Source organism: Prunus dulcis, chromosome 4 (genome assembly GCF_902201215.1).
Source record: "Prunus dulcis chromosome 4, ALMONDv2, whole genome shotgun sequence".
In the NCBI taxonomy this organism is placed as follows: Eukaryota; Viridiplantae; Streptophyta; class Magnoliopsida; order Rosales; family Rosaceae; genus Prunus; species Prunus dulcis.
This window is the reverse complement of record NC_047653.1, coordinates 9,606,708-9,618,965: the sequence shown is the minus strand read 5'-3', so window position 1 is coordinate 9,618,965 and position 12,258 is coordinate 9,606,708. Positions and strand designations below refer to the sequence as shown.

The window sequence follows — 12,258 nt, the reverse complement described above, 5'->3', positions numbered from 1 at the left end:
GAATTGAGGAAAGTTATATTCGGGATTCCTATTGAAGTTGTTTCCTAAACTATATATAGAATTGGGGTAGAAGTGGTGCTAATTATTAAAATGTCCTCATTGTTAGGTTAAAGTATATGGCAAATTTGGAAATTTTAAAATTGTGTGAGGATATAATGGGTAAAAAAGATGAATTTCTAATGCCCTAGTTCTCCAGGAATTAGAATACCATCTCCCACCCAAGAATTGAATTCCTCCGAAATTAGGAATTCAATTCCTAATTTTGTATGGACCCCACTTACTTTTTAATTTCTTGATGTGAAGTAAACACATGAATCCTGCATAGATGAAATTCAATTCCTAATAAGAATTCTAATTCCTGATTAGTAAACACACCATTAATAGAAATTAAGGAGGCAACCAATCAAATCAAGTTTTCCACAAAAAATGTCCTTTTGCCAACCAGCAAGAAACTAGGAAAATAATAGCTTTGTTTTTTATATGACCCAAATTGATAAAATCTCAAAACGAAGTTGGGAGTCTCAAGCCGTACTTGTCTTAGGTTTGCAAAGAAAAATTTATATTTGTGGTGTTTGCTCAGCTGTTATTTTCCTACAACTTGCTTCAAGATTTTTATTTCTTTACAAGTAAGATTTTCTAATGTTATAATTTTTCCCTTCTTATTACTTATGGTTCAGTATAACTTTTTTATGCATATATAATTGCTTTGTGCCCTGTTAATGCTGAAAGATTGTAAATTTTTTTATATGCATTTGGTGCACATGAAATCCTAGCTCGGCTAACAACATTCATGATTTCTTTTTCTCAGATTTTCTCACTGTTTCTCAGCAACCAATCACAGTTTTTTTTTTTTTGCCATTCGTTTCAACTACTTTTTCTTCATAACCCTATGACTTTGTAAAGTCTTGCCCCTTGCGTTGTTTATCTGTGAACAACTTATAATCTTTCTTTCAGTTGTTAATCTAGAAGATAGCTGTGACGGTATGGTTTAGAGTTTCTAACTAGAAAAAATGTACAGGGACATAAAAATGGGTACGAAATCAAAGCCTGTCAGACTAAAAAAGAAGCCAAAGCGTCAAGACAGTGTTAAAGATAGGATCTGTGAGTTACCAGATGCTTTTAAAAAGGGTCAATAATGTTTTTTTTTTAAAGAGGTTATTTTTAGTAATTAAACAATATCTTAGCCTGATTTAATTACTTGAATTATTAATTATGTTCTAACTATTATTTATCTAGTGAATAATTGGTATTAAATATTTTAATTAACTTCATAAATGATATTACTTAATATATATCTTGCATTTTTGTTAGAACAAGTAAGCTCTCACATTCATTCATAGTTAGTAAAATACGGAAGGGAAAAAAATGAGAATTAAATGCGTATGTGTTTGATTCGGCAATATCTTGGCACATTATAACTTAAAAGTTCGGCCCCTATACTGTATTTTTTAAATATATATTATTTTTATTCAATAATATGTGAGTGTATACGTGTGTTAAACATGAAAAACATGTACGTACATGTATAATATGTAACCTTCGAGGTCTCTAAATGTATTCATTAAGCCCTTCAAGACCTTAATTAAAGTAATTCAAGGGCTTCAAATATATTTTCACATTGAACTTCAAGCACTTACTAATTAAAGTAATTCAAAAAGGCTAAGATATAAATTAATTACATATATGAAATTAAAGAAGTTGGCAAAAAAAATCAAAAGTAAAGAAACTGATTTTATATTTTCAAAATTCACTAGGTTAGCAGGGTACAGCCGAGCGGCTATACTATTTTTTTAAAAAAAATTAAGAAAATCTAGTATAGCTGGGCGGCTATACTATTTATATACATAATAGGGATCCAGCCAGCACCTAGGCACCACGTGTCAAACCATGCGACTGTACTGTTCTGAACATTAAAAAAAAAAAAAAAAAAGGGTTAAAAGCGAGTATAGCAGCGCGGCTATACTATTTTTTCAAAAAATTTAAAAAAATCTAGTATAGCCGCGCGGCAATACTATTTATATACATAATAGGGATCCAGCCAGCACCTAGGCGCCACCTGTGAAACCATGCGGCTGTACCGTTCTGAACATTTTTAAAAATTAAAAAAAAAAAAAAAGAAGGGTTAAAAGCGAGTATAGCAGCGCGGCTATACTATTTTTTCAAAAAATTTAAAACGCCGCGCGGCTATACTATTTATAAACATAATAGGGATCCAGCCAGCACCTAGGCGCCACGTGTCAAACCATGCGGCTGTACTGTTTTTAAAATTTGAAAAAAAAAAAGGGTAAAAGCGAGTATAGCCGTGCGGCTATACTTTCCTTCATTCCAACAAAATATGCTGTGAGAACTAGCATTCTGTCTACAAGATGGAAGAGGATATGGGCTTCTGTTCCCGTTCTAGACTTCGAATATAAAGCTTTGTCTGTTTTGTTTCCGTGGACAGAGGGATATAAGTCTGAGTCCTATGGTCTCTTTTTAACTTTTGTTGATCGTGTTCTTTCCTCCCGTGACCCGTTAGATATTCAAAAATTTCGTCTTCATTGTTACTGCAGCGATGAGGATTTCTCTCGCATTGATGGTTGGATTCGAACCGTCATTAGGCATAATGTTGTTGAACTTGATCTTCATGTTGAAATAAATAATGATGAAGGTGGCCAGATTGTGGAGTTGTCTCAATGCGTTTTCATGTGCAAAACACTGGAGGTTTTGAGGATGAAGTCAAATTGTATTGCATATGCTCCTCCTACATCAGGGTGTTTTCCAAGTCTCAAATTCCTACATGTCAGTGTTGATTATCCTGATAATGACTCAATGGAAAAGATTTTTTCTTGCTGCCCTGTTCTTGAATGTTTGACTATAGATGGACTTCTTGGATTCAATGATGTTTTGAATTTCAACATCTCTGTGCCTCAACTAACGACGTTGAGACTGGAATTAAACCAAAGCTGTTTTGGTCAAGATAGTAAGCACACTTTTTTTATAAATTGCCCAAAGCTTGAAAGCCTTGATATCAAGCAGGATATTTTGTCAAAGTATTCATTCGAGAATGTAAAATCTTTGGTCAAAGCAAATGTCAATCTCTGGTGCCATTATGTGAATCACCAGCATGCCTTTTCTAACAGAGCAACTGCGCTTCTGGCTGGATTTTCCAATGTGAAGTACCTGTCTCTTTCAGCTCATTTTTTGGCGGTCAGTATGCCCTAACTCACTCCTTTTACTCAATGTTTAGTAGAGAGGAGTATAGGAAGGAGAGCAGGGTAGCATGCAAGCCCATATTTTGAATCCCTCTAAGTTGGACAGATTAAAGACATAAATGGTTATTTGGTTTTGGTTTAGGAAGGAAATAATTAAGAAATAGAAAGCAACTGAAAAATCTGTAGACATTTCCTTCCATAATATTCTAAACTTCATGATAAAAAAACATATCCCTAGCAGGCATGTCCCCCTCCTCTTGTAGTTTAGATTATCGCTTGTTTTTTTTATATAAAAAGGAGTGTGTGTACTGAAAGTAGTGTCTTCCATTTTGGTGTTTTATGATTTGCAATAGCATGCTGCTATGCATAAGTAAATGTTTAATTCATGCATGAGTTTATGTTTGATTAGTATTTTATCTTTCACGAAGGGTGGCTGTCTGCCTGCATTTGATAATTTGAGCGAATTGAAGCTGGTTCTTCATGATTGCTATCACTGGGATTTGCTAACAGAGCTGCTCAAGAGATCACCTAATCTGGAATATCTTGTCGTGGAGCATAAAGAAGTAAGATGCACTTTCACTCATGCTAAGTCCTACCAACATGCATCTCTTTACTATTCTCATTTCATTCATACTTTACAGAACATATCATGTTCTGGGGATTACAAAAAGCACGAAAACTACTCGAAACATGTCTTATACTCAGAGCATTGATGGAGAAAGCCAGAATCTGTGCCTGTTTGTCTGATATCACACCTCAAGACTATCACCATAAGGGGATACAAGGGATACCCGCATGAGAAGAAAGTGGCTAAGTATTTGTTGAAGAAGGGTCAAGTTTTGAGTGAGATGACTATCTGTAACGACTTATCCAAAGATTTTGCAATGTCTCGAAGGGCTTCAAGGGCTTGTCAACTTGAATTTATCTGAAGTTTCTATTTTGTTAGTCCAATATTGGGTTTTAGATGGATTCTGTTATCAAAGTTGTAAATCAGAGAAACCCCCTTTGTTGATCATAAGATGGATCGATTTGCCGATGTTTGTTTTGTATTTTGTACATTTCTTATCCACTTTCTAGTTCTATTAAACTTTTCAATGGAAGGGCCCGGGGTTAATTCATCTTCATTGAACCATATTTTGCATTTCCTTTTGTTTAGAAGGAGATATACAGGGAATTGAAGGTTTGCAATGTAGGAGCATTAAGCTGCTTCGAATTAATTGTCGTTAAATTTTTTACACAAGTCTTTCTAGTCAGAATAAGAGTATCAAATGCTATTCATTTTATTCACTATCCCAAAACGTAATTAAGTTGGTTTTGGTTTGAAGCGTAAACAAGAAAATCAACAGAGATGGTCAAATTGGTCAATATGTTTTACAAAGTTTACAATTTATAGACATTTTGTTATTTTTCATTAAGTTGAAATCAACAAGTTGCCAATAAAAAAGCCAAACCAAACTAATTTAAAATCAATAACTTGCCAATATATTTTAGTGTTTAATCACCTTGATTTCGACTCTTTGCCATATGAAATCTCAATACTAAACGTGCTTCTTTAAAAAAGTAAAAATAAAAACTGCACTTAAAAGAAAGATAACATAGTTATAAATTGTAAATTGTGGGAAATACAATGATCAATTTGGCTAAATTTCCTTAGTGATTAAGATGAATTTTTGTGCAAAACCCATTAACTATTTAACCCTTGAATTTAATGATATTCATTTCTTATTCCAATGTTACAAAATTCTCTGTTTAAATGAGAAAAATTGGGGGTGCAAAAACCGAAACAAATGCTCAAAGCCAGACCCAAACAGCTGTTATCAAGAGAAAAGTGCATAAAAGGCTCGAGATTTCTCAAAGAAGCCTTCACACACCAACACGGATGGTCAAAGCGTCGTCGTACCTGTGGTTATCATTTTATTAGCCTTTCCCGCCGTTTCTCGATAACCAAGCAGAGCTTTTACTATTCCCTCTCACTAGGGCTTTAATCAGCTCTCTCAGAACGTTTCAGGTACTTTTTCTTCATAACCCTTTGGCTTCTTCCGTACCATCTGTTTGGTTACAGAGAAACTGAGAAATGATTCATGGAAATTTCAAGTCTTTCCCCTTTGCGTTGTTTATCTGTGAAGAATATAATATTTCTTTCGGTTGTTAATTCTAGATTGAATATGGGTTCTGGAAAAATGTTGTCTTTTCTGGTTCTGTTTGTTTCCATTGAAAAACCTTCTATGGAAAGTAGAATTTCATGCGTAGATAGCTGTGAAAGTAAATGAATGGTTTAAAGCTTCTATGTAACTAGACGGGGTGAGCTGCGTGAACTAAGATTATTAGTATTTAATTTTTTTGAAAAAATGTACAGGGACATAAACATGGGTTCGAAATCAAAGCCTCTCAGACTAAAAAAGAAGTCAAAGCGTGAAGAAATTGTTAAAGATAGGATTAGTGAGTTACCAGATTCAATTCTTTGTCACATGCTTTCCTTCATTCCAACAGAATATGCTGTGAGGACCAGCATTCTGTCTACAAGATGGAAGAGCATATGGGCTTCTGTTCCAAATCTAGACTTCGAATATAGAGATGACTCTGTTTTGTTGGCAGATGAATATGATTCTGAGTCCTATGCTGGCTTTTTCACTTTTGTTGATCGTGTACTTTCCTGCCGTGACCCTTTAGATATTAAAAAATGTCGTCTTCATTGTGACTGCCGCAAAGAGGATTTCTCTCGCATTGATGGTTGGATTCGAACTGTCATTAGGCATAATGTTGTTGAACTTGATCTTATTGTTAAAATAGGACTTGATGAAGATATTGACCAGCCTTTGGAGTTGCCTCAATGTGTTTTCATGTGCAAAACACTGGTGGTTTTGAAGGTGAATTCAAATTGTATTACATACACTCCTCCTACATCAGGGTGTTTTCCAAGTCTCAAGTTCCTACATGTCAGTGTTGAGTATCCTGATAATGACTCAATGGAAAAGATTTTTTCTTGCTGCCCTGTTCTTGAATGTTTGACTATAAATGGAATGCTTGGATTAGATGATGTTTTGAATTTCAACATCTCTGTGCCTGAACTAAGGAGGTTGAGACTGGAATTGAAACTGGACTGTGTTTATAATGTAGATATTAAGCACACTTTTTTTGTAAATTGCCCAAAGCTTGAAAGCCTTGATATCAAGCAGGATATTTTGTCAAATTATTTATTCGAGAATGTGAAATCCTTGGTCAAAGCAAATGTCGATATCTGGTACCATTTTGAGCATGACCAGCATGCCTGTGCAACTGCGCTTCTGGCCGGATTTTCGAATGTTAAGTACCTGTCTCTTTCAGCTCGTTTTTTGGAGGTACGTATGTCCTGACTCACTCCTTTTACTCAATGTTTAGTAGAGAGGAGTATAGGAAAGAGAGCAGGGTAGCTTGAAAGAGAAGAAAGAGAGATATGTGATCCCTTCATCTGTAGGGAGACTGGAGGGTTGAGGCATGCATGCAAGCCCATTTTCGAATCCCTCTAAGTTGGACAGATTAAAGAAATAAATGGTAATTCGGTTTTGGATTAGGAAGGAATTATTAAAGAAATAAAATCACATACAAAACAACTTACGAAAAGTTTGTCGACATTTCCTTTCATGATATTCTAAACTGCAGAGGGAAAAACACATCCCTAGCATGCCACCTTTTCCATTCCCTTTACTTTATGTAGGATGCATGTATGTTTTCTATGTACCGAAAGTAGTGTTTGTATCTGAAAGTCTGCCTGTGTTCCAATTTGACAATATATGATTTGGAATGTTTTGCCATGCATAAGTAAATGTTTCATTCATGCATGATTTTATGTTTGATCAGTATTTTTTCTTTCACGAAGGGTGGTTGTCTGCCTGCATTTGATAATTTGAGCGAATTGAAGCTGGTTCTTTATGATTGCTATAACTGGGATTTGCTAACAGAGTTGCTGAAGAGATCACCTAATCTGGAGTATCTTGTTGTGGAACATAAAGAAGTAAGATACACTTCCACTCATGCTAAGTCGTACCAACATGCATCTCTTTACTATTCTCATTTCATTCATACTTTGCAGTACCGGGGATGTGATGAGGATTACGAGGAGCACAAAACGTACTCGAAACATGTCTTATACTCAAAGCAGCGATGGAGAAAACCAGAATCTGTGCCTGTTTGTTTGATATCACACCTGAAGACTATCACCATAAGGGGATTCAAGGGATACCCGCATGAGGAGAAATTGGCTAAGTATTTGTTAAAGGAGGGTCAAGTTTTGAGTAAGATGACTATTTATAATGACTTAGCGAAAGAATTTTCAATGTCTCAAAGGGCTTCAAAGGCTTGTCGAGTTGAATTTATCTGAATGTTTTATTTTGTGAGACCAATATTGGGGTTTAGATGGATTCTGTTATCAAAGTTGTAAATAAGAGAAACACCTTTGTTGATCTTAAGATACATTGGCCTATGTTTGTTTTGTATTTTGTAAATTTCTTATCCACTTTTTATTTCTATTTAACTTTCAATGGAAGGGCCCGGGGTTAATTCATCTTCATTGAACCATATTTTGCATTTCCTCTTATTTAAAAGGAGATATACAGAGAATTGAAGGTTTGCAATGTAGGAGCATTAAGCTGCTTCTAATTAATTGTCGTTTAATTTTTATACAAGTCTTTCTAGTCAGAATAAGAGTATCGAATGTGATTCATTTTATTCACTGTCCCAAAATGTTTAGGCCCCGTTTGGTTCATGGAAAAGGAGGCTTGGGAATGGGAATTCAATTGCTTTCTCATGTTTGGTAAGTCCAGGCATGAGAAATGGTTGCCTGGCACGTGGAAAAGGATGGGGGAAAGTGAAGCCCTTCTCTTAACTTGAGTTTTGTTTTCCCTTCTCATGAGAAAGTTTGGAAAAATGAGCCAACATTCAATGCACAATTTTCATGACTATTTTGTCCATATGAACAATTTATAATTACAATGTATCATTAAATGCATTCTTTTTTTATTTGATTTAATATGGGTGTAATTGAAACATGAGAAATGAAACAAAGTGAAATCTCCCAGTTACTTTTCCAACATTACCAAACGTGGGAAATGAATCTTTCATTCCCATTCCTTAGGAAGTAACATGGGAAGTTATTTCTCCTCAAATCCATTCCATGGACCAAACAGGGCCTTAACATGCAAGCATTAAAAACGTAATTAAGTTGGCTTGGTTTGGTTTGAATCCCAAACGCTTAACATGCAAGCATTAAATGAAAGAGACGGTGCATATAAGGCTCGAGTTTTCCTGGAGAAGTTTCACATTTTTCATTTCGTAGTCGCAACTCGCAACTCGCAACAGAGATGGTCAGAGCGGCGTCGTACCTGTGGTTACAATTTTCTTAGCCTTTCCCGCCGTTTCTCGACAACCAAGCAGGGCTTTTACTATTCGCTCCCACTAGGGCTTTACTCGGCCATCTCAGAACGTTGCAGGTACTTTTTCTTCATAACCCTTTGGCTTCTTCCGTACCATCTGTTTGGTTACCGAGAAACTGAGAAATGATTCATGGAAAGTTCCAAGTCTTTTCCTTTGCATTGTTTATTTGTGAAGAAAATGTAATCTTTCTTTTCAGTTGCTAATTCTAGATCGAATATGGTTTCCAGAAAAAATTTCGTTGATGATCTTTTTTCTTGGGTCTGTCTGTTTTCATCGAAAAGCTTTTCCCTAGAAAATAGAATGTCATATTTCTTCATACATGAATAGTTTAATGTTTCTAAGTAACTGAACAGAGACATAAAAATTAGGAGTTTTTAGTTTTAATTATTAATTTTTTAATCCAAATGCACAGAGACATAAAGATGGGTTCGAGGGTAAAGGGTCTCTTACTAATGGGTGGGAAGATACCAAATAAGAAGTCAAATCCTCCAGCAAGAGTTGAAGACAAGATCAGTAAATTACCAAATGAAGTACTTTGTCACATCCTTTCGTTCCTTCCAACAAAATATGCTGTGAGGACCAGCATTCTCTCTACAAGATGGAAGAACGTATGGGCTTTTGTTCCCAACCTAGACTTCAAATATGTAGAAGCCAAGTCTTATTTTTTCAACAAAAAGAAAGACAAGTCTACCTCTGCTGCTTTCTTGACGTTTGTTGATCGTGTGATTTCCGTTCGTGGTTCAGCTGATATTAAAAAATTCTGTCTTCATTGTTCCTGTGGTAGTAAGGATTTCGCACGTATTGATGGTTGGATTCGAACTGCCATCCAGCATAATGTTGTTGAACTTGATCTTTGTTTTGAAACAACAGATAAAGACCTGGCTTTTGAGTTGCCTCAATTCATTTTCATCTGTAAAACACTGGTGGTTTTGAAGTTGAGGTCAAACTGTATTACCAATGCTCCTCCTGCGTCAGGGTGTTTCCCAAGTCTCAAGATTCTCCATGTCAGAGTTGAATATCCTGTTAATGATTCGATGGAAAAGATTTTTTCTTCCTGCCCTGTACTTGAAGATTTGACCATAGATGGACTTTTGACTATAGATGGACTTCTTGGATCAGATGATGTTTTGAATTTCAAGATATCTGCTCCTGAACTAAAGACGTTAAGATTGATCTTGCCTCATAGAAAATGGGTTGGCGATCATGATCATCAGTACTGTTTTCTTATTAATTGTCCTAAGGTTGAAAACATTGATCTCAAGCAGGATATTTTATCAAAATATTTATTCAAGAATGCAAAATCCCTGGTCAAAGCCAGTCTTAATCTCTTTAGCCATGCTGTGGCGGATCTACAGCCCGACTTTTCTAACCGTGCAAATGCACTTCTGGCTGGAATTTCCAATGTTAAATATCTTTCTCTATCAGCTCATGTTTGGGAAGTAAGTATGCCCTAACTTGTTCCTTTTAAACTTTGTTTGTAAAGAGGGTTATAGGATGGGACGAAGGGATGGTTGGAAGAGAGGAAGGATATGTGCTCCTTTTGTAAAGAGGAAGACTGGATGGGTGAGGAATGCATAGGGGTCAATATTTTCAATCACTTAGAAGTTGGACATATTGAAAGAATGAAACAAATTAAATAGTAATTTGCTTTTGGTTTGTATAGGAAGTGGAAAAGATGTTGATCTGTAGTTACATGAGGAGATTCTCATTTTATCTCTTATTTTCTTATCTTCCTTTTGGGAATCATCTTATTCCCTTTTACGTACCAGAGAAATGAAGAAAATCTTTGCCGAGGGAAAAACACTTCACTTGCATGCCCTCTATTCTATTTCTTTTAAAAATTTCCTTACTTATCGATCTTTTTTTCACTTTGTACCAAACATAGTGTTCGTAACTGAAATCCTGTTTCCATTTTGGCAACTTATGTTTGATCAATACTTCATCTGTTATGAAGGCTTGTTGTGTCCCTGCTTTTGATAATTTGAACGAATTGAAGCTGGTTATTCATGATTGCTACAACTGGGATTTGCTAACAGAGTTGCTCAAGAGATCACCTAATCTGGAACATCTATTCTTAGAACATGAAAACGTAAGATGTATTTCTACTCATGTTATGTGATATCAACAGCAGATCTATAAGGTTCCCATTTCATTCATTCTTTTAAATGATTGTCAGGATGAAGAATGTATATGCTCGGACGAAGAATACTCAGAGGATGGATCCTCAAAGGAAGAATACTCGGAGGATGGATGCTCAAATGCTGAAAAATGGAATACCCCAGACTTTGTGCCTATATGTTTGGTGTCACACCTCAAGACTGTCTCCATAAGGGGATTCCAAGGGCACCTGCATGAGAGGGAAGCGGCAAAGTATTTGTTAGAGAATGGTGAAGTTCTGCGTAAGATGACTATTTATACAGGTGATTTTCTGCCTGCAAAAGAGAAGGTATACAAGGAATTTTCAATGTTTCAAAGGGGTTCAAGGACTTGCCAGGTAGAATTTATCGAAGAAGCAGGTTCTAGCTTTGACAACGATTATGTTTACTAATTCCAATTCTGGGTTTTAGAAGGAGTCAAATTTATACAAGTGCAATTTTTAGCTTTTGTAACGATTTTATTTTGGAAGTCCAATTCTGTCTTAGAAGGATTCTGCTATGAAAGTTGCAAATTCAAGAAACTTGTTTGTTGATCTTAAGATGAATCTATGTGCATTTTTTTTTTTTTTCCACTGAATTTCTTATCCACTTGTTTAGCTTCTTTGAAGATGGTTAATCTGCAATGGAGGAGTAGATGGTTAATTTCCATTAGTGTAGGAGCATCAAGTTGTCTCTGATGCCTCTCCTCATGACAAATCATTTAGGAGCCAAGTATAGACAAGCAGAATCAACAAACCAAATCTACAAAATAGCTATTGGTCTAGCGATATATTTATTTCCATTTTGTTGAGAGAGGTTCCAAATCTACATAAACAGTTTCAAAAATAAAAAGTTTTTTTGGCAGAGTCAAATTTATTTATTTTAATACAAGTGACTGTCTAAACTTAAGAAGAATAGTAGTTTCTCATACAGTAGTACTATTATTCAGGTGTAGTAAATTTTGAACCTAAAACCACCAGTCCGCAATCTACTGAACTAGACCTTGTTTACACAGTCAAATTTATATTTTGTCCAGAAAAATTTCTCAAAGAAAAAGGAGGTTCCAACCACAGTATTAAAAATCGATATTTTCGCCGAAATATCGGCGAAATTATCGTTTTTTTTGTCCAGCGATATTTTCGCACAAATCCATTCATATATCGTCAATATATCGATAATTTCGACGATATTTTCGTTCAATTGGCAACTTCAAATGGTCAATATATCGCGATATTATCGATAATATCGCGATATGAACTTTCAAAAATTAAACAATTAAACTCACTCACCCTCTTGCGCACGCTGTGGCTCGAACCCAGCTCCCCTCCGAAAATTGCAGCCTCTTAATCACCACACTGGTCATAAGTTTGTGGTTATAATCTATGTAATCTAATATATATAATACACTACTTCCGAGCTCGTTTTCAAGTTTCAACTTTTCAACTATTCACCACGTTTCAACTTACTCATTCACCCCACCATTCAACCACACACCTAACTAATTAGTTTTCATTAATTAC

The 12,258-nt window shown here is 35.4% G+C and overlaps 2 protein-coding genes and 1 pseudogene across 2 annotated transcripts; all 3 read left to right on the top strand.

Annotated features, from left to right (window-relative positions):
• The first annotated feature begins 2,066 nt into the window (after window positions 1-2,066).
• LOC117625301 lies at window positions 2,067-4,123 on the top strand (annotated as a pseudogene).
• An 888-nt stretch (window positions 4,124-5,011) lies between these two features.
• Window positions 5,012-7,606, top strand: LOC117626186 (F-box/LRR-repeat protein At4g14103-like). The gene is made up of 4 exons (XM_034357840.1): window positions 5,012-5,202; window positions 5,551-6,532; window positions 7,051-7,185; window positions 7,264-7,606. The coding sequence occupies exons 2-4, from the start codon at window positions 5,561-5,563 to the stop codon at window positions 7,549-7,551; spliced, it is 1,395 nt and encodes a 464-aa protein (XP_034213731.1). The 5' UTR covers window positions 5,012-5,202; window positions 5,551-5,560; the 3' UTR covers window positions 7,552-7,606.
• A 904-nt stretch (window positions 7,607-8,510) lies between these two features.
• Window positions 8,511-11,326, top strand: LOC117624997 (F-box/LRR-repeat protein At4g14103-like). Its single transcript, XM_034356549.1, has 4 exons — window positions 8,511-8,659; window positions 9,016-10,042; window positions 10,558-10,692; window positions 10,780-11,326. The coding sequence occupies exons 2-4, from the start codon at window positions 9,026-9,028 to the stop codon at window positions 11,149-11,151; spliced, it is 1,524 nt and encodes a 507-aa protein (XP_034212440.1). The 5' UTR covers window positions 8,511-8,659; window positions 9,016-9,025; the 3' UTR covers window positions 11,152-11,326.
• Window positions 11,327-12,258: the final 932 nt, after the last annotated feature.

Coding starts and splice junctions, on each gene's coding strand:
- LOC117626186 (XM_034357840.1), top strand. CDS start 5,561: ATGGGTTCGAAATCAAAGCCTCTCAGACTAAAAAAGAAGTCAAAGCGT. Junction 6,533..7,050: donor TTTCAGCTCGTTTTTTGGAG/GTACGTATGTCC, acceptor TCTTTCACGAAG/GGTGGTTGTCTGCCTGCATT. Junction 7,186..7,263: donor TTGTTGTGGAACATAAAGAA/GTAAGATACACT, acceptor CATACTTTGCAG/TACCGGGGATGTGATGAGGA.
- LOC117624997 (XM_034356549.1), top strand. CDS start 9,026: ATGGGTTCGAGGGTAAAGGGTCTCTTACTAATGGGTGGGAAGATACCA. Junction 10,043..10,557: donor TATCAGCTCATGTTTGGGAA/GTAAGTATGCCC, acceptor TCTGTTATGAAG/GCTTGTTGTGTCCCTGCTTT. Junction 10,693..10,779: donor TATTCTTAGAACATGAAAAC/GTAAGATGTATT, acceptor AATGATTGTCAG/GATGAAGAATGTATATGCTC.